Raw genomic sequence first — 21,773 nt, 5'->3', positions numbered from 1 at the left:
TCACTGCATCCTGAAGTTTAGTATGTTGTGTTTTCATTTTCATTCATCTTAAAGTATTTTCTAATTTTTCTTTTAATTTCTTTTTTAAAAGTGTGTTGCTTTATTTCCACATATTTGTGTATTTTCCAGTTTTCTTTCTGTTTCTAGCTTTATTCCATCATGGTTAGAGAAGATACTTTGCCTGACTTCAACTTTTAAAAATGTATTGACACTTATTTTGTGGCCTAATAGATGGCCTATCCTGGACAGTGTTCCATACACACTGGAGGAAAATGTGTATTCTTCTCCTGTTGATTGGAATATTCTATGTAGTCTCATGTTGATTGGAATATTCTATAGAGTGTTCCCTGTGGGGGATATGTTGCAGGACTCCTGTAGATACCAAAATCCATAGATCATCAAGTTCCTTATATAGAATGATGTAGTATTTGCATATAACCTATGCATATCCTTCCTTATATTTTAAATAATCTCTAGATTACTCATAGCACCTAATACAATGTAAATGCTATATAAGTAGTTGTTATACTATATTTCTAAAAATTTATATTACTTTTATTGTTGTGTCATCATTTTTTTTCCAGAATATTTTTGATCCTCGGTTGGCTGAATCCGCACACGTGTAACCTGCGAATTTGGAGGGCTGACTGTACAAATCAGTTAGGTCTAGTTGATTTATAGCATTGTTCAAGTCCTCTTGGTTTTAATAGATCTTTTTTCTAGCCATTCTGTCTATTATTGAAAGTGGGGTATTGAAGTCTCTAATATTGTAGACATTTTTCTTTCTTTAATTCTGTTGATTTTTGCTTCTCATATATTGCCCTCTGCTTTAGGTGAGTATATGTTTATAATTGTGATATCTTATGAGAGATTGGCCCTTTCACAGTGTGTAGTGTTGTTTGTTTCTTCCGGCGGATTGGTTTTGGGGTCTGCCTTGCCTGCTGTTTGGGAGCCATTCCTGCTCTCTTTTGGCTGCTGTGGTTTATGGAGCATCTTCGAGCCTTCCACCTGTTTGCGTCTTTGGCTCTAAAGTGTATGTCTTATAGATAGATGAATCATGACTTTTTAATTAAGAATTAGTTTATAATTGAGCTGAAATTCATATAACGTACAGTTAACCATTTTGAAGTGTATACTTCATGGCATTTAATGCATTCTCAATGTTGTGCAACCACCACCTCTGTCTAGTTTCAAAATTTTTCATCAGAAATTTTTCGCCAGAACACCCCATAGTCATTGGGTTATTACTTTACATTCTTCCCTCCCCCCATCATCTGGCCACCCTGCATTTTGCTCGTTGTCTCTACAGATTCGTTTGTTCTGGATACTTCATGTAATAGAAATCATGCAATATGTGTCCCTTGTATCTGATTCTTTTACTTTGTGTAAACTTTTCAAGATTCATCCAAGTTGTGCGTAACATGTTCCAGTGCTTCATTACTTTTTATGGCTGAATAATGTTCCATTGGATGTATATGTCACAGCATATCACAGAGGCTGTTAATTTTTGTTGCTGTTTCTGTTGCTTTTGTTTGTGTATGTTTAGTGACTTTTCTGAACTAATTCTGTGAAGTCTATGTTCCTTATCATGGGTGGCCACTGAAGCCTCTGCTCAGTGAGCTTATTGGCCAGCTGATGATTAGAACAGTGATTTTACTAGATGTCTCCAACAATAAGTCTCCCTGTCTTTGGGGCCTGTGTGTGGGAGTTGGCCCATGCATTCAACACAGCTAGGCAGACGACAGCTCTACCTGTGCCTTTACTTCTGGCCTCACAGAACCTCAAGGCTAGCCAGCTGTGTGAGTATTAGGCCTTCTCAGGCATTGCCTGAGTGTGCACACATCCGTGCATATGTGTGACCTTCTCTGTGCCCAGGAGTGTGTTGTTGGAGCTTTCCAAAGCCTCCTGTGGATGTCTTGTTCTCCAGCATTTCCTTTTAGGCTGGAGACTTTTAGTTAGACTATTGTTCATTGCAGCCGTTCTCCACTGCTTCAAGCAGCCATGGTGTTTGTAATTACCTCTGATATTTTTTCAAAAAATGCTTCTGGAGAAAATGCTTTTGCACTGGGTGAACTCCTCAGGCTAAATAAATTCAGCCCTGGTGAGTGAGTTTTCCAGGGAGCTACCAAACAGGTGAAATAATGACAGTGCTCTAGGAATGGCCCTCTCTGCTGGTTGCCAGGGTGCTGGTCTTCATCCTGATTGTGGACTGTTGGTTTTCACAGTTATCTCAGAGCTAGAGGCTGGTAGGTTTAAGAATTGGATGAGTTAGAACACCACACATCTAGCTATTCTTACTGAGATGCAGTTGTTTTTCGTGGGTGAATGCTCCCCAGATTGCTGCAAGTCTTTGATTAATTTTCAGACTTCTGAAAAGTTGATTTCAACATTTTTTTTGGCCAGTGCTTTTCTTTCTTTTGTGGAGGAGAGGTTTTTCAGAAGTTATTATTTTGTCATTTTTGCTGACATGTCTGCCAGGGGTTTTTGAATATTGAACCAGCCTTGCATTCTTTGTATGTGTTTGTGTTTGTGGTGTATTATTCTTTTTACATACTGGATTCAGTCGGCTGATATGTTGCTGAGTATTTTTATTTTTATGTTAATGGAGAATTTTAGTTTGTGGTTTTCATATACTGTCTTTGTCTGGTTTTGATATCAGGGTAATGCTGTCCTCAAAAAAATGGGATGGAAAGCACTTCCCTTCTCTTCTGTTTTCAAGAAGATATTGTGTAGAATTGATGTTATTTCTGTTACTTTTAAAACATCTTTTTAAGTTATTTCATTGACGAAGCAAGTAAAGCCATCTTGGCCTAGAGATTTCTTTTTGTGGAATATTTAAATCACCAAGACAATTTATTTAATAGATGTGGGACTGTACAAGTTGTCTATTTCATCTTGGGTGAGTATTGGTAATTTGTGGTTTCTGAGGAATTGGTCCATTTATTCAAATGGATTTAATTTATGTGCATGGAGTTATTTGTAGTGTTTCCTTATTACCATAGTGTCTGTAGGGTCTGCAGGGATACCGTTGTTTCATTACTGATATTGTTAGTTTGTCTTTTCTCTCTCTTTTTTTCTTTGACTTGGTAGAGGTTTGTCAGTTTTATTGATCTTTTCAAGGAACCAGCTTTAGGTTTCATTGATTTTCTCTATTTTCATCAATGTTATTGATTTCTGCTTTTTTCTTTATTTCCATCCTTCATCTTGCTCTGGGTTTATTTTGCTCTTCCTTTCCTAATTTCTTAAGGTAGACTATTAGTTTCCTGATTGAAATACTTCTTGCTAATATAAATATTTCATACAGCAATTTTTTCTCTAAGCACTGCTTTAGCTTTATCACACACATTCTGATGTGGTATTTTCTTTTCTTTTTTTTTTTTTTTTTTGGAGATGAAGTCTCGCTCTTATCCCCCAGGCTGGAGTGCAATGGCACTATCTCAGCTCACTGCAACCTCCGCCTCCCAGATTCAAGCGATTCTCCTGCCTCAGCCTCCCATGTAGCTGGGATTACAGGCATGCACCACCACATCTCGCTAATTTTTGTATTTTTAGTAGAGATGGGGTTTCACCATGTTGGCCAGGCTGGTCTTGAACTCCTGACCTCAGGTGATCTGCCTGCCTCGGCCTCCCAAAGTGCTAGGATTACAGGCATGAGCCACCACGCCTGGCCCTGATGTGGTATTTTCATTGTTGTCCAGTTGAAGATAATTTCTAATTTCCCTTGATACTGCCTCTTAAATGTGTAGATTATTCAGAAGTGTGTTTAATTTCCATGTGTTCAGAGATTTTACTATTACCTTTCTGTTATTGATTTGTAGTCTAATTCCATTTTGGTCAGAAAACATAACTTTGAAACATTTCAATTCTCTTAAATTTGTTTCGTGAACCAGAATATGTCCTAGGTGGGCGAACATTCTATGTGTTCTGGAAAGGAGTGTTTTCTGCTGTTGTTGGGTGGATCCTACCAGTGTCACTTAGGTCATGATGGCTCATGGTTCAGTTCATCTGTATCCTTGATGCTTTTCTGTCTGCCAGTTTTATCAGTTATTGAGAGAAGAGTGTTGAAATCCTCAGCTATGATTGTGGATTTGTCTGTTTTTACTTTCAGTGCTATCGATTTTTGCAGCATGTATTTTGAAGTTACATTGTGAAGATCATTTTGTCTTCTTTGGAAATTGACATCTTTATCCTTATGTAATGTCCCTCTTTCTCCCTGGTAATTTTCTTTCTTTTTTTTTTTTTTTTTTTTTTAGTATTTATTGATCATTCTTGGGTGTTTCTCGGAGAGGGGGATATGGCAGGGTCATAGGATAATAGTGGAGAGAAGGTCAGGAGATAAACACATGAACAAAGGTCTCTGGTTTTCCTAGGCAGAGGACCCTGCGGCCTTCTGCAGTGTTTGTGTCCCTGGGTACTTGAGATTAGGGAGTGGTGATGACTCTTAAAGAGCATGCTGCCTTCAAGCATCTGTTTAACAAAGCACATCTTGCACCGCCCTTAATCCATTTAACCCTGAGTTGACACAGCACATGTTTCAGAGAGCACGGGGCTGGGGGAAAGGCCATAGATCAACAGCATCCCAAGGCAGAAGAACTTCTCCTAGTCAGAACAAAATGGAGTCTCCTATGCCCACCTCTTTCTACACAGACACAGCAACAATCTGATCTCTCCTTCCTTTCCCCACTCGTCCCCCTCTTCTTTTCAACAAAACCGTCATCATCCTCATGGCCCGCTCCCGATGGTCGCTGTCTCTTCGGAGCTGTTGGGTACACCTCCCAGACAGGGCAGCCGGGCAGAGGCGCTCCTCACTTCCCAGACGGGGCCGCCGGGCAGAGACGCTCCTCACCTCCCAGACGGGGCGGCCGGGCAGAGGCGCTCCTCACTGCCTCCCAGCCGGGGTGGCAGCCAGGCAGAGGCGCTCCTCACCTCCCAGACGGGGCGGCCGGGCAGAGGCACTCCTCACTTCCCAGACGGGGTGGCAGCCAGGCAGAGGCGCTCCTCAACTCCCAGACGGGGCGGCCGGGCAGAGGCACTCCTCACTTCCTCCCAGACGGGGTGGCCGCCAGGCAGAGGCGCTCCTCACCTCCCAGACGGGGCGGCCGGGCAGAGGCGCTCCTCACTTCCCAGAGGGGGCGGCCGGGCAGAGACGCTCCTCACTTCCCAGACCGGGCGGCCGGGCAGAGGCGCTCCTCACTTCCCAGACGGGGCGGCTGGGCAGAGACGCTCCTCACTTCCTCCCAGATGGGGTGGTGGCCAGGCAGAGGCGCTCCTCACCTCCCAGACGGGGCGGCCGGGCAGAGGTGCTCCTCACTTCCCACACTGGGCGGCCGGGCAAAGGCACTCCTCACCTCCCAGACGGGGCGGCCAGGCAGAGGCGCTCCTCACTTCCCAGACGGGGCGGCCAGGCAGAGGCGCTCCTCACTTCCCAGACGGTGTGGCGGCTGGGCAGAGGCGCTTCTCACTTCCCAGATGGGGCAGCCAGGCAGAGGCGCTCCTCACTTCCTCCCAGACGGGGTGGCGGCCAGGCAGAGGCGCTCCTCCCCTCCCAGACGGGGCAGCCGGGCAGAGGTGCTCCTCACTTCCTCCCAGACGGGGTGGCAGCCGGGCAGAGGCACTCCTCACCTCCCAGACAGGGCGGCCGGGCAGAGGCGCTCCTCACTTCCTCCCAGACGGGGTGGCAGCCAGGCAGAGGCGCTCCTCACCTCCCAGACGGGGCGGCCGAGCAGAGGTGCTCCTCATCTCCCAGACGGGGCAGCCGGGCAGAGGCGCTCCTCACTTCCTCCCAGGCGGGGTGGCAGCCGGGCAGAGGCACTCCTCACCTCCCAGACGGGGCGGCCGGGCAGAGGCGCTCCTCACTTCCCAGATGGGGCGGCCGGGCAGAGGCGCTCCTCACTTCCCATATGGGGTGGCGGCCGGGCAGAGGCGCTCCTCCCTTCCCAGATGGGGCAGCCGGGCAGAGGCGCTCCTCACTTCCTCCCAGACAGGGTGGCGGCCAGGCAGAGGCACTCCTCACCTCCCAGACGGGGTGGCCGGGCAGAGGTGCTCCTCACTTCCTCCCAGACGGGGTGGCAGCCGGGCAGAGGCACTCCTCACCTCCCAGACGGGGCGGCCGGGCAGAGGCACTCCTCACTTCCTCCCAGATGGGGTGGCGGCCAGGCAGAGGCCCTCCTCACCTCCCAGACGGGGCGGCTGGGCAGAGGTGCTCCTCATCTCCCAGACGGGGCAGCCGGGCAGAGGTGCTCCTCACTTCCTCCCAGACGGGGTGGCGGCCGGGCAGAGGCACTCCTCACCTCCCAGACGGGGCGGCTGGGCAGAGGCGCTCCTCACCTTCCAGACAGGGTGGCCAGGCAGAGGCGCTCCTCACCTTCCAGACAGGGTGGCCAGGCAGAGGCGCTCCTCACTTCCCATATGGGGTGGCGGCCAGGCAAAGGCGCTCCTCCCTTCCCAGATGGGGCAGCCGGGCAGAGGCGCTCCTCACTTCCTCCCAGACGGGGTGGCGGCCAGGCAGAGGCGCTCCTCACCTCCCAGACGGGGCGGCCGGGCAGAGGTGCTCCTCACTTCCTCCCAGACGGGGTGGCAGCCGGGCAGAGGCACTCCTCACCTCCCAGACGGGGCGGCCGGGCAGAGGCGCTCCTCACTTCCCAGATGGGGCAACCGGGCAGAGGCGCTCCTCACTTCCTCCCAGATGGGGTGGCGGCCAGGCAGAGGCGCTCCTCACCTCCCAGACGGGGCGGCCGGGCAGAGGTGCTCCTCATCTCCCAGACGGGGCAGCCGGGCAGAGGCGCTCCTCACTTCCTCCCAGACGGGGTGGCAGCCGGGCAGAGGCACTCCTCACCTCCCAGACGGGGCGGCTGGGCAGAGGCGCTCCTCACCTCCCAGACAGGGTGGCCAGGCAGAGGCGCTCCTCACTTCCCATATGGGGTGGCGGCCGGGCAGAGGCGCTCCTCCCTTCCCAGATGGGGCAGCCGGGCAGAGGCGCTCCTCACTTCCTCCCAGACGGGGTGGCGGCCAGGCAGAGGCGCTCCTCACCTCCCAGACGGGGCGGCCGGGCAGAGGTGCTCCTCACTTCCTCCCAGATGTCTCCCTGGTAATTTTCTTTGTTCTGAAATCTTCATTGTTTGATATTAATACGAACAAACAATCCAGACTTGTGTTATTAGTGTTTGTATTACATGTATTTTGCCATTCTTGTACTTTGAACCTGCCCATGTAATTATATTGGAGGTGAGTTTCTTGTAGATAACATGTAGTTGGCTCACTATTTTCCAGCTGATAATCTCTGTCCTACTATGGATGTGTTTAGTCCATTTTCATTTATGTTGTGATTAATATGTTTGGATCCAGGTTGACTATTTTATTACATTTTTCTGTATTTTCCCCTTTTTTTTGGTTCTTCTGTTTAAACTTTTCTGCCCATTTTGGGTTATTTAGATTTTTTTTTTAGTATTTCTTTTTAATGTATCTATTGTGATTTTTTTTGGTCACCTAGGGATTGCACTTAACATACTTAACTCTTCATCATCTACTTAAGATCAGTATTTTATCACCTCCACTGGAATACAGAGCTCCTACCATCACATAGGTCTCTTACTCCCTGACCTTTAAATTATTATGGTAGTTATCTTACGTATTATCTCTACAGTCATTGAAAACCTCATCAGATAATATAATTTTTGTTTTTTAACTATGAAATTTATTTTAAAGAACTCAAGAGGAGGAATATAATCTGTTTTATTTGCCTAGATGTTCAGCATTTCTGTTACTCTTGCCTCATTCCTGCTGTTGCAAGTTTCCCTGAGATATCATTTCCCTTCTGTCTGAAGGACATCCTTTAGCAATTCTTTTAGAGCAGCTCTGCCATTGATGCATTTCCTTAGTTTTCCTTTATTCAGAATGTGTCTATTTCACCTGCATTCCTGAAAGATATTTTTGGAAAATTGAGAATTCTGGGTTGATGGTTCTTTTCTTTTAGCACTTGAAAAAATGTTCCACTTCCTTCTGGCCTCCATGATTAAAAAAATATTTAATTGACAAATAAAGATTGAATATATTTAAGCATACAACATCATGATTTTACACACACACACATACACACACACACACACACACAGAGTGAGAAATGAACAGTCATTCAAACTGTTCCCCTACAAATAATGTGTTGGTCTTCTCTGCCTGCTTTCAAAATTTTTTCTTTGTCTTTAATTTTTAACTCTTTTAAAATGATACATGTGGGTGTGGATTTTTTTGGGTTTATTCTGTTTGGGGCTTGCCAAATTCTTCTATCTGGTTTATGTCTTCTTCCAAATTTGGGAGATTTTTAGTCATTATTTCTTCAGATTATTGTTTCTGAACTATATTTTATCTTCTGCTTCTAGAGATAATGACTTCAATGTTAGATCTTTCAGAATCATCTTACAGGTCCCTGAGGCTCTGTTTTTTTGTTTTGTTTTGTTTTGTTTTAAATCCCTTTCTCTCTGTTGTTTGGATTGGATAATTTCTATTGATCTGTTTTCAATTTCACTAACTTTCTTCTGTTATTGATATTCAACTATTGAGCCTATACAGTGAATTATTTCAATTACTATATTTTCTTCTTATAAACTTTCCACTCAGTTCTTCTTTGTATCTCCTCTTTCTTTGCTGAGACTTTTTAACGTTCCCATTCCTTTCAAGGGTATTTGCTTTTACTTGTTGAAGCATTTTTGTATTAGCTGCTTGAAAATCATCAGATAATTCCAGCATTGATGTCATCTTGACAGCGATATCTGTTGGTAGTCTTTTCATGTGCATGCTACTTGATTCTTCCTATGCCCAGTAATTTCAGATGGTGTCCTGGGTATTTTGAAGACTATGTTATATGACTTCAGGTCCTCTTTACATCCTAGGGGAATGTTGATTTTTTTTTTTTTTAAGCTGGAAATCGGCCTGGTTGACTTCTGTGGGTTGATGTCTTCAAATCCTGTGCGGTTTGATCTGTCCTGCCTGTGTACCTCCTGTGGTCATGTGTACGTGGGCAGTGGTTTGTCCCCAAGTACAGTGATGTGTGCCTCTAGGGGGAGCCCTGGAGTTCATGAACAACTTTATGTTGTATTTTTCGAGCGTCTCCCTTTCCAGGACCCTCTCCAGGACTTTCTGCTTTCCTGGAGCTTCCCTTTCAGTTCTACAGACAAAAAACTGGAGCTTTGTGTTTGCTGCCCTGATACTGCTTCTTATGGTTGCAACTGTATGTGCCAGAGCTGAGCGCCAGGAGGACAGAGAGAAAAAAATCAACAGTGCTTACCCTTGAGATCAGAGCCCCTTCCATTGAAGAGGAGTGTTTCCTTTTTTTTTGAGATGGAGTCTCGCTCTGTCACCCAGGCTGTAGTGCAGTGGCACAATCTTGGCTCACTGCAACCTCCACCTCCTGGGTTCAAGTGATTCTCCTGCCTCAGCCTCCCAAGTATCTGGGACTACAGGCACCTGCCACTACACCCGACTAATTTGTTTTTTTTGCTTTTTGATTTTTTTTTTTTTTAATTGAGACGGGGTCTCACTCTGTTGGCCAGGCTGGAGTGCAGTGGCGCGATCTTGGCTCACTGCAACCTCTGCCTCTCAGGTTCAAGTGATTCTCCTGTCTTAGCCTCCCAAGTAGCTGGGATTACAGGCATGTGCCACCACACCTGGCTAATTTTTGTGTTTTTAGTAGAGATGGGATTTTGCCATGTTAGCCAGGCTGATCAGGTGATCCATCTGCCTCAGCCTCCCAAAGTGCTAGGATTACAGGCGTGAGCCACTGTGCCTGGCCACATCTGGCTAATTTTTGTATTTTTAGTAGAGGTGGGGTTTCACCATGTGGCCAGGCTGGTCTTGAACTCCTGACCTCAAATGATCCACCCACTTCAGCCTCCCAAAGTGCTGGGATTACAGGCGTGAGCCATTGTGCCTGGACAGAGTGTTTCCTTTATCAGGAGTTTAGTTGTTCACACCTGTGTGGTCTGGGGTGTGAGAAAGAAGAAGAAACGGGTGTCTTCTGTCCTCCCTGAGCACTTGTGCTTCCCTCTTCCATACCTTGAGGGAGGCTGCAGGATTTGTTGGGAGCCCACTCTGCACAAATGCCCGCCTCTGGGTTTTGGGTGCACAGGTCATGGAATGAAAGGTGCTGGGACTTTGAATGCTGTTCCTCTGCCGCCCCCATCCCCCTGCTGCTCTCCTTTCTGAGTGTTCAGATAGCAGCTCCTTGGTCTCATGGGTGAGATGTGGGGTGTGCACCTCCAGGAGTGGAGCCACCAGTAGGTGCTTTTGAAAACTGCAAGTTCTATTATAAATATGCAAATGAACCCAGACCTTGACATTTCTTGTGTGAGACAAGTCTAAGCATCCTTGCGAGGGTATCTGTATCTCATTCAGGAGAATGTGGCAGGTAAACCACCAGGTAGGTAGCTGGGGGCCTGATAGAGTGGCTCAGCTGCACTGAGGGGCCACCGAGACTGCTGCATGCTTCCTCCCTAGTGCAGCTGCAGGCGGGCAGTCACCTATGCACTCACATACACATGCATGCAAACAGTGCACTTACACACACGCACTCTCACACATGCCTACACATACATGTGCACACACACGCTCACAATGCACTCATATGCACACACACATAGTCTAACATGCACACCTACACACACATGCACTCACACATATGAACGTACACACATATGCACAGGTGCACTCACATGCACCTACACATACTTGCACAACATACACATGCACACATGCACTCACACATACACCACCCACACATATGAACACACACATATAAACACACACACGTGCACATACATGCATACATACCCCAACAACACATTTACATATGCATACATACATTTAAACACACACAAACAACACACAAGACATATATACACACACATACATAGACACACATAAACCTAAACATAATACACACATAATACCTACATATGCACTTATCTACATATATACACACACACACACACCTCACTCCCACATATACCCATATACACATATACCCCATACACTTATACCATATACATATATTCAAATACATGTACACTTGCACACATACATACACACATTGAAACACACATATACACAAACGTACACACATGTGCATACACATGCTTCATCTTCTCATACACACACACACAAATACATGCATGATACACATGCATACACACTTAAACATACACACTTGCTCGTACATATTACATACACATATTAAAACACATTCCCATTCTCAGACACATCCACATGCAGTGTGATTGTGAGTGATTTTGTGAAGTGCATATCAAAGAGACAGTTTCCCTGAAAGTACTTTGTGAGTCCTTCTCTAAAGCAAACATAACAAATGTCAAAGAGCTTGGGGAAGCCCTCCCTTGGTGATCAGGCTGATTCGAGGGCCATGGAATGAGCAGCAGATGCAGCTGCCCGGCTGGTTGAGCGTGCTGCGGCTGTGTGACTGCATTTGCGTCTGTGCTTATGCTTAGAGGTGCTCATGCGGGATGCCAGTCTGCCACGTGCCCAGTGCTAGCACCGCTGCTGAAGATGTGTTGCTGACAGGCCACTGTGTGGGTCCTTGCAAGATCCTCGCAATGCCTGAATCCATACCTGGGTCCCTGAGAACATCTGGCTGCAGAGGTTCGGCTCTGGGACTCCTCAGCATGCTCAGTGAGGCAGTAATACTTAGTCAGCTTGGTTTAAAAACACAGCAGCTCTTTCAGTGATCGTTTTGAAGACAGGTGTGGACTTGGAGGTGCATTTGAAAGCTGGTGTCCACTCACTTGGGCCGTCCTGCACACCTCCGGAGTGGACTTTGGTCCTTAATTCCTGGGGATGAAAACATAGAAGTTTCACAGTTAGACTTTGACTGCACCATGGAGACTAGATTAGGATGAGGGGGGATCAGAGGCAGGAGGCTCTGCTCTGCCTGGTCCAGGGAGGGGAGGGCCGGGCCTACAGAGGGACAGTGGTCCCGTGGGTGGAGGAGAGGGCTGGGCCTGCAGAGGGCCCGAGGTCCCGAGGGCGGGGAGGAGGCCATAGGCTCAAGAGCCATTTAAGAGGTGGAGCACAGGCTGGGCGCAGTGGCTCATGCCTGTAGTCCCAGCACTTTGGGAGGCCGAGGCGGGCGGGTCGCGAGCTCAGGAGATTGAGGCCATCCTGGCTAACACGGTGAAACCCCGTCTCTACAAAAATACAAAAAATTAGCTGGGCATGGTGGCGGGTGCCTGTAGTCCCAGCTACTCGGGAGGCTGAGGCAGGAGAATGGCGTGAACCCAGGAGGCGGAGCTTGCAGTGAGCCAAGATTGTGCCACTGCACTCCAGCCTGGGCAACAGAGCAAGACTCCGTCTCAAAAAAAAAAAAAAAAACAGGTGGAGCACAGCAGAGTGGTGGCCAGGCGGGTTCAGGCCTGGAGATGCGTAGATGCAGGGGCTGTATCTGAGATGGGGCAGTAGGCAAGGAGTAGGTGTGCAGGGAGAAATGGGTGAGGAGCTGTTCCGTCCTGTCCAACCTGGGCCTGGAGTTGCCACAAAGGCAGTGGCAAGGAGTTCCTACAAGGGAGTGCCCCAAACCATCCCACAGTGGGATGGTTAGGATTCCACAGAAAGAAGCACCAAACCTCAGGGCGATTAGTCCAGAGCTTTATTAGAGGAACTTGCTTACAGAGGAGGGCTGCAGCATATGCTTGTAACAGACAGCAAGAAGGCAGATGTCCCACTCAGGCGTGTCTGCCATGAGGGGTCAGGGTATGGAGTTTATCTCAGGGTTGAGGACTCTGGCTCAGGGCCAAGCAGGGTGGCTTTCTCTGTATTTAGCAAGATGGCTGATTTCTCAGAGTCTTGAGCAACAGCCTAAACACCTTTATCCATGCCTGGTTCAAGCCTGGAGGGGAAAACTTGCAGGTGGGTCAGGACAGATAAAGAAAGTGCTGGGGGTGCTGGGGGATGCTATATTAGCCTATGTGGGACATCCAGGAGGCAGTAGCTCTCTGGGCTGGACCTCGGTCAATGCTGAGCTGACAAGGGAGCTTTGGGATTTGTTGGCATGTCAACAGCAGGAGAGGATGGGTGTGCACCAGGACACCATGGGGAAGGGACCATGAAACAAAGCTCGCCCTGGGGCAACACTGAGGAGGCTGAGACCACCAAGGAAGAGGCCCAAAGGAGCAGGAGGAGAATCTAGAGAGTCGTGTTTTGGGGTCAGTGAAGACTTTGATGCATAAGTGACGTGCAGGTGTGAATGCCATGGTGAAGCAGGAGCGGCTGGGGAAGGGCTGAAGGACCGCAGCCCCAATGGGCACAGGTGACCTTAGCAGGAGCAAGGGCTCCATGGCTGCTGAGCAGATCTGAGATGAGGATGTGGACACAGCTGGTGTCTACAGCTGTTTCCCCAAGCCAGGCTTTGAAGGGCAAGAGAGAGAGCAGGGGTAAGATGCAGGGCTGGTTCTGGCCCCTGTGGCCCCTGGTTACTGCTGAGTCATGAGGGGGTGTCAGAGCCTCACCACCTGCTGCTGTCCATCTGCCTGCCCTAGCAGAGCCACCAGGTCACCAAGGATAAGCTAGTGAAAGGCAGGCAGCTGGATGCATCATTATTTCCTTCGTAAAAATTAATTTACAACATAAAAACACCACCTTTTGTATGTTGGGCACAAATATGTTTTTAAAAAGATTTTTAAAAAATCTAAGTGTCCAACAGCAGATGAATGGATGAAGAATATGTGTTGTATATTATGGTATGCAGGGGGATGCTATTCAGCTGCCACTCAACAACATGGGTGAAGCTGGAGGATGTTATGTTAAGTGAAATAAAACATAAAGACAGTTACTGCACAGTCTCACTTATATGTGGAATCTAAAAATGTTGAACTCGTAGAAGTGGAGAGTAAAGTACCAGAGGCTTGAGGGGGAGGTAGGTCATGGAGATGTTGGTCAAAGTGTACAAAGTTTCAGTTTGGAGGAATAAGTTCAAGAGATCTATTGTACAACATGGTGACTATAGTTAATAACAATGTATTGTATTCTTGAAAATTGCTAAGAGAGTGGATTTTTAGTGTTCTCACCACAAAACGATACATATATGAGGTAATGCATATGTTAACTAGCACAATTTAGCAATTCCACAGTATATACATATTTCAAAACACATTGTTCATAATAAATGTATACTTTTTTGTAAATTAAAAAAAAGACTTTTAGGATAAACTACAGAGAGTGAGGAAGAAGTAAAAATAATAAAAGAGGTCATGCAGAAAAATTTCAGAAATGATAACATGAATCCTAAAATTTATAGATTCACAAGGAATCATTGTAAGTGTAAAGAAGATAAATTCTCAGCTAGACATATCATAGTGAATTGTAGAAGGCCAAAAACCAAGAGGAGAGCCTTAAAACTACCGGACAGAAGAATATATTAACAGAACAACAGTTACCCTTCCTATAGATTTTTCAGTAGCAATGAGAAGCCCAGAAATGAAATAATGGCATAATGTCCAAATTAGCAAGGGAAAACAACTCTCAACCTAGAATTCTGTACCCAGCTAAGCTATCATTCAAAAGTGAGTGTGAAATAAAGACATTTTCAGGAAGTAGATTGACAGAGTTTACCATTCACAAAACCTTCCTGAGAGAATTACCAATAAATACACTTCATAAGAGGAAAATGTCATCTAAAATAACAGAATAGGTGCTGAAAGTAGTGATATGAGGAAACCAAAATAATGAAAAGATACAATCCCAAGGCCTAGGATTAGATTATACCAATGGCAATTGGCCCTCTAGAAGTTGTAGCCTGCATTAGCAGTCCTTTGTGGGTGTCAGGGCTACTCCTTATTCTGCCAGTGTTACTTAAGGAATTATCTCTGAAAATATCTATGCATTGGTGTGCAGGTCACAAACTGCTTCTCTTTGTTTGTATACTTAGGAGATCACAGCTGGTAAATAAATGCCAGAGCCTGAATTGCAGCATATACCAGTCTGAAAATTATCTAACTGGGAGGCTTCAGATTCTGAGAACTAACCTATTGCCTGCCCTTTGCATCTTCAAAATGTAAAGTTCTTTTTGTTGAGAAATCCAGGAACAGGGCAGGCTTGTGGCTGAACCATCAGAGTTTTGAGATCAAGAAGGTGGGCCCTCATTCAGTTCTAGTAATTGGAATATGTCTGACCCTGTGTGTCCCACTCTGTCCCCAGAGCCCAAGGTGGTGTTTGCCAAGGACCAAGTGGCACACAGTGAGGTGCAGGCTGAGGCAGGGGCCAGTGCCACTCTGAGCTGTGAGGTGGCCCAGGCCCAGACGGAGGTGATGTGGTACAAAGATGGGAAGAAGCTGAGTTCCAGCTTGAAAGTGCATGTGGAGGCCAAGGGCTGCAGACGGAGGCTGGTGGTGCAGCAGGCGGGCAAGACAGATGCCGGGGACTACAGCTGTGAGGCCAGGGGCCAGAGGGTCTCCTTCCGCCTGCACATCACAGGTGGGTTTCTTGAGATCTTTCTTATGTTCCTTAGGATAATTTTTAGTGACATTAGCGTGGAGGTGCCACCTAATTGCCTCTTTTCTTACAAAGCTTCCCCTATAATAACAACTAGCAGGTATTAATTTTGTGCCAAGGGGCATAGATTTTGTGAATGCTACTTGTCTTTCTGCTTGCTTAAACTTCAAAACAATCCTATGAGGAGGAACTCTGATTATTCCCATTTTAAGATAACACACAAGGAAGTAACTTACCACAGTTCACAAAGCCAGAAAATTGCAGTCAAGATTTGGACCCAGTATTCTGGGATTATTATTCCTTTTTTTCTTCTTGAAGAGTTCTATCTTCAGTATTTATATTAGCAGCTCTGCTGGTTATATATATTCTCTCATTTTTTTTTCTCATATGAAAACATATTTGTTCTCCCTTTGATTCTGAGGGCTATTTTATCTGGGTATAATGTTACAGTTTAGCAGCTACCCCTCCACCCCCATCATATTTTAAAGAGGTCATTCCATTGTCTTCTGGCATCCATATTTCCTTTGAAATATCAACTGTAAGATTTATTTTGGATATTTTAAGGGTCATGTATTTTTTTTCATCCTGTTCCTTTTAAGATTTTCTTTTTGAATTTGCTTCATGGCATTTTTTTCTTTGATGAACCTAGGTGTGGTTTCCTTTGTCTTCATCCGAGTTGGGATTGTAGAGCATCTTGAGTCTGTGGGTTTATGTCTTTCATCAGCTGTTTGCTGTTACTGAATCCTGAATCTTCAGTGCCTGTGAAATGGGTTGGTCCCAGATTTGTGTCTCTGACTGTGCATCCTTCCTTGTCCACCCTCAGAGCCCAAGGGGGTGTTTGCAAAGGAGCAGTCAGTGCATAATGAGGTGAAGGCTGAGGCGGGGACCAGTGCCATGCTGAGCTGTGAGGTGGCCCAGGCCCAGACGGAGGTGACGTGGTACAAGGATGGGAAGAAGCTGAGCTCCAGCTCAAAAGTGGGCATGGAGGTCAAAGGCTGCACACGGAGGCTGGTGGTGCTGCAGGCGGGCAAAGCAGATGCTGGGGAGTACAGCTGTGAGGCTGGGGGCCAGAGAGTCTCCTTCCACCTGCACATCACAGGTGAGTTTTTTGAGGCCTTTCTTGTGCTTTTAGGATAGTTTTTAGGGACTTTGGGTACATATGGAGGTCTCACCCAAGGACCTTTTTTTCTCATAAAGCTTCCCCTGTAATAACAACTAGCAGGTATTAATTTTGTGCTGAAGGCCTAGATTTTGTGAAATACTTCTTGTCTTTCTGCTTGCTTAAAATTCAAAACTATTCTGTGAGGAGTAACTTTGATTATTCCCATTTTAAGATAACACACAAGGAAGTAACTTACCACAGTTTACAAAGTCAGAAAGTTGTAGTCAGAATTTGGACCCAGTATTCTGGGATTATTATTATTTTTTCTTCTTGAAGAGTTCTATCTTCAGTATTTATGTTAGCAGCTCTGCTGGTTATACATATTCTATCATTTTTTTCTCATATGAAAATATATTTGTTCTCCCTTTGATTCTGAGGACTGTTTTATCTGGGTATAACACTACAGTTTATCAGCTATTCCTCCACTCCCTAACATTTTAAAGAGGTCATTCCATTGTCTTCTGGCTTCCATATTTCCTTTGAAATATCAACTGTAAGATTTATTGTGGACATTTTAAGGGTCATGTATTTTTTTTCATCCTGTTGCTTTTAAGATTTTCTTTTTGAATTTGTTTTGTGGCATTTTTTTCTTTGATGAACTTAGGTGCGGTTTCCTTTGTCTTCATCCTGGTTGGGATTGTAGAGCATCTTGAGTCTGTGGGTTTATGTCTTTCATCAGCTGTTCGCTGTTACTGAATCCTGAATCTTCAGTGCCTGTGAAATGGGTTGGTCCCAGATTTGCGTCTCTGACTGTGCATCCTTCCTTGTCCACCCTCAGAGCCCAAGGGGGTGTTTGCGAAGGAGCAGTCAGTGCATAATGAGGTGAAGGCTGAGGCGGGGACCAGTGCCATGCTGAGCTGTGAGGTGGCCCAGGCCCAGACGGAGGTGACGTGGTACAAGGATGGGAAGAAGCTGAGCTCCAGCTCAAAAGTAGGCATGGAGGTCAAAGGCTGCACACGGAGGCTGGTGGTGCAGCAGGTGGGCAAAACAGATGCTGGGGAGTACAGCTGTGAGGCTGGGGGCCAGAGAGTCTCCTTTCAACTGCACATCACAGGTGAGTTTTTTGAGGTCTTTTTATGCTATTAGGATAATCTTTACAGGCTTAGGGTATGTATGGAAGTCCCACCCAAGGGCCTTTTTTCTCATAAAGCTTCCCCTATAATAACAGCTAGCAGGTATTAATTTTGTGCTGAGGACCTAGATTTTGTGAAGTGCTTCTTGTCTTTCTGCTTGCTTAAACTTCAAAACAATTTGCGAGGAGGAACTCTGATTATTCTCATTTTAAGATAACACACAGGGAAGTAACTCACCACAGTTCACAAAACCAGAAAATTGTGGTCAGAATTTGGACCCCGTATTCTGGGATTACTATTCTTTTTTTTTCTTGTAGAACTATGTCTTCAGTATTTATATTAGCAGGTCAGTTGGTCATATGCATTCTCTTACTTTTTATTTCTCTTGTGAACACATATTTGTTCCCCCTTTGATTCTGAGGGCTGTTTTATCTGGGTATAACATTACAGTTTAGCAGCTACTCCCCACTCCCTAACATTTTAAAGAGGTCATTCCATTATCTTCTGGTGTCCATATTTTCTTTGAAATATGAACTGTGAAATTTGTTATGGATATTTTAAGGGTCATGTACCTTTTTTCATCCTGTTGCTTTAAAGATCTTCTTTTGATTTTGCTTTGTCGTAGTATTTCTTTGATGAATGTAGGTGTGGTTTCCTTTGTCTTCATCCTGGTTGGGATTGCAGAACATCTTGAGTCTGTGGGTTTATGTCTTTCATCAGTTGTTTGTTGTTACTGAATCCTGAATCTTTGGTGCCTGTGAAATGGGTTGGTCCCAGATTTGTGTCTCTGACTGTGCATCCCTCCTGTCCACCCTCAGAGCCCAAGGCAGTGTTTGCCAAGGAGCAGTTGGTGCATAATGAGGTGCGGACTGAGGCAGGGGCCAGCGCCACACTGAGCTGTGAGGTGGCCCAGGCCCAGACGGAGGTGATGTGGTACAAGGATGGGAAGAAGCTGAGCTCCAGTTCGAAAGTGCGTGTAGAGGCCGCAGGCTGCATGCGGCAGCTGGTGGTGCAGCAGGCAGGCCAGGCAGATGCTGGGGAGTACACCTGTGAGGCCGGGGGCCAGTGGCTCTCCTTCCACCTGGACGTTTCAGGTCAGTGCTTTGGGGGTACTAACTTTGTAGAGGTGATGATGAGACTGGCTGATAGACTCTGGTGCTCTTCCCATTAGCCTTTACCTCTGTTGTTTCCTACCCTCCCAATTCTTATTTCATAACTGGTGTGGTTAAGGGAGGCCAGATGGGAAGGATATGTGTGGAGGGAGAGGGGCTGTTGCTGTGTACCTGGAGTGGTGTTTTCATGCAATAATGCTCAATCATACATTCCGATCATCTGCCTAGACCTTGCTGCTGTTCCTTCTCTACCAGGCCCTGTGGTCCAAGGAAGACAAGGTGTCTCCACCTGGGGTTGTGTGAATTTCCTTCTACTGAATATCTGGCAGCTCCCACATGCCTGCACCCCATACCTCATGCTTGTTCTCCCTAGTGACAGATGTTTGAATTTAACTTATCTGGGAGAAGGGGAAATTTCAGCCACACAACCATACATAGAATTATCTCAAGATCACACTGTGGATTATCTGATTTTCTATGTCCTGGGACCTTCTCCCCTCCTTTGCATGGACATGGAAGCTACCTGTGCACCCACAGGTAGCAAAACCTAGATCCATGTTTGTTGCAATGTCTGTGTCAAGTAAAACAGCAGCATGGATTGGTACATATGAGCCTGTGATATGCACCCATGAGGTCTGGAATTCTCTTCCAAGAACAACTCTTGTTTTCCTTTGTTTTTAGTTAGAACATGTCAGATTCTCCTTGGAGCTTGATTTTTAAATTTAGAAATGGAAAGGAATAAGTAGCTTAGGTGACATCACCAGGCGCTGCTACAACTGAGATGCAATAGTAGCAGTATATTAGTCTGTTCTCACACTGCTAATGAAGACATACCCAAGAGTGGGTAATTTATAAAGGAAAGAGGTTTAATTGACTCACAGTTCCGCATGGCTGGGAAGGCCTCAGGAAACTTGCAAGGCCTTAGGAAACTTACAATCATGGCGGAAGGCACCTCTTCACAGGGCTGCAGGAGAAAGAATGAGTGCCGAGTGAAGAAGCGAGCACCTTATAAAACCATCAGATCTTGGTGGTAGTAGTCACTCACTATTACAAGAACAGCATGAGGGAAACTGCCCCCATGATTCAGTTACCCCCACCTGGTCCCACCATTGACACGTGGTGATTATTACTATTCAAGGTGAGATTTGGGTGGGGACACTGAGGCAAACCATATCAGGCAGCCCCTGACTGGCAAAAGCAGTATTTATTCAGTAGCATTTCCCAGTAATTATGTTGTGCCTATGGCTTTTCCTGACTGGGTTATAGAGAATTCTGAAACTACATTTATTTTCTTTTCATTAAGAGAATCTTAACATCAGAGATCTGTGGGCTGCAGCCTCATGTTGACGCCTGGGGGCCAACACATGACAGTCTGGTATTACCACCGTGCAGTGGTTTGTGGGTGGGTATAGATGCCAGTAAACCCACTATATATCTTTCTAAAATGCTATTTGAGGAGAGTATGACAAATATTTACTGGTATTAAATGTGAACAGGTTCAACAAATTGTTAAATTGCTTAAAAAGTATATAAAAAGTAACATAAGAAGAAATAGACAACTCAGATAGTCCCATAACTTTTAAATAAATGAGACTAGTAACAAAAATATTTTCACTAAGAAATTTCTAAGCAATATCTAATAACTTTTACAGGAAATTATACCAAACAATCTGCAAATAAATTATTCCATATTCATGGAGATTCTTCTAGAGAATACGATGAAGAGATACAGTCTCTGATTTGTTTCATGTGGATAGCATAACATTGATACAAAGTAGGACGAATTAAAAATGTAGGCCAACCTATTATGGATAGCAAGGACAAAATCTTAAACAACATATTATTCATATATATTTAACAATATACTAAGAAAATAGTATGCTATGAAGAAAGTAGTATTACCCAGGCATGGTAGTGTGCACCTGTAAATCCCTGCTACTTGGGAGGCTGAGGCAGGAGGATATTTGAGCCCAGGAGTTGGAGGCTGCAGTTAGCTATAATCACATCACTGCATTCCTGCCTAGGGCAACAGAGCAAGATCCCATTTCTAAAGAAATTGAAAAAAAATTAGCTGGCTGTGGTGGCATGTACCTGTAGTCCCAGCTACTTGGGAAGCTGATGTGGGAGGATGGCTTGAACTCAGGAGACTGAAGCTGCAGTTAGCTATGATGGCATCACTGCACTCCACTCTGGGTGACAGAGTGAGACCCTCTCTCAGAAAAAAAAAAGAGAAAAAAACAAAAACAGATTTTGGGCCACTAACCATATGGGAAAAAAAATCAGACCAGGATCTCAACCACACACAAAGTCAACTCCAGTTGGTTAGAGATGTCAGAATCCCGGGGAAACCCATACAAGTCTTAGAGGAAAAGGGAGATGTTTCTAGTGACTTCATAGTAAAGCATGACTTCCTAAACAGAACACACATGCCCTGACCACAAAGAAACACATTTGATATATTTGAATACATTAAAATTAAAAATTTTGATTCTTTGGAAGACACCATAAGAGAATGAAAAGGCAAGCTACACAGAAAAGGAAGATATTTCTAACATGCTAATGTTCTAGTATGCTAGAGCTCACTGCTCTAGTATTTAGAGGTAAAAAGAGATCCTAAAATGAAGGTGTAAAAGAAAGACAGTGCTATTGAAAGTCAGACAAAGCACTTGCACAGTGACACCACAGAAGAGTGAAGACTCCGTCCCCAGATCATCAGAAGGCACCCAGCTGACAGTCCTCCTGACATGGCCCCAGGAAGCCATGGGAGGCCCAGGCCCTCCCCCAAGAGGCCAGAGCTGACCCTGCTGACAGTGGCAGGAGCAGGAGCTTCAGACTCTGGGGCCCTGGTGTGAGGACGCACCCTGCACAGTCCCGTGGGGAGACCCCGGCACATCTATGAGGGGAGCTGTGCAGGCATCAGGATTCCAGTCCCTGCCCTGG

The 21,773-nt window shown here is 45.7% G+C and overlaps 1 protein-coding gene across 2 annotated transcripts in view; it reads left to right on the top strand.

The window, feature by feature from the left end:
• The window catches only part of OBSCN (obscurin, cytoskeletal calmodulin and titin-interacting RhoGEF), a 173,910-nt gene that overhangs the window by 22,646 nt on the left and 129,491 nt on the right, over nucleotides 1–21,773 (top strand). For both annotated transcript variants that reach the window (XM_063671646.1, XM_054467038.2), the window contains exons 11-14: nucleotides 15,193–15,468; nucleotides 16,310–16,585; nucleotides 17,427–17,702; nucleotides 18,540–18,815. In XM_063671646.1, coding sequence (XP_063527716.1) covers nucleotides 15,193–15,468; nucleotides 16,310–16,585; nucleotides 17,427–17,702; nucleotides 18,540–18,815 — 1,104 coding nt within the window. The remainder of the gene's footprint in view (nucleotides 1–15,192; nucleotides 15,469–16,309; nucleotides 16,586–17,426; nucleotides 17,703–18,539; nucleotides 18,816–21,773) is intronic.

Source organism: Pongo pygmaeus, chromosome 1, assembly GCF_028885625.2.
Source record: "Pongo pygmaeus isolate AG05252 chromosome 1, NHGRI_mPonPyg2-v2.0_pri, whole genome shotgun sequence".
Lineage (NCBI taxonomy): Eukaryota > Metazoa > Chordata > Mammalia > Primates > Hominidae > Pongo > Pongo pygmaeus.
This window is presented reverse-complemented; position numbering and strand designations above follow the sequence as displayed.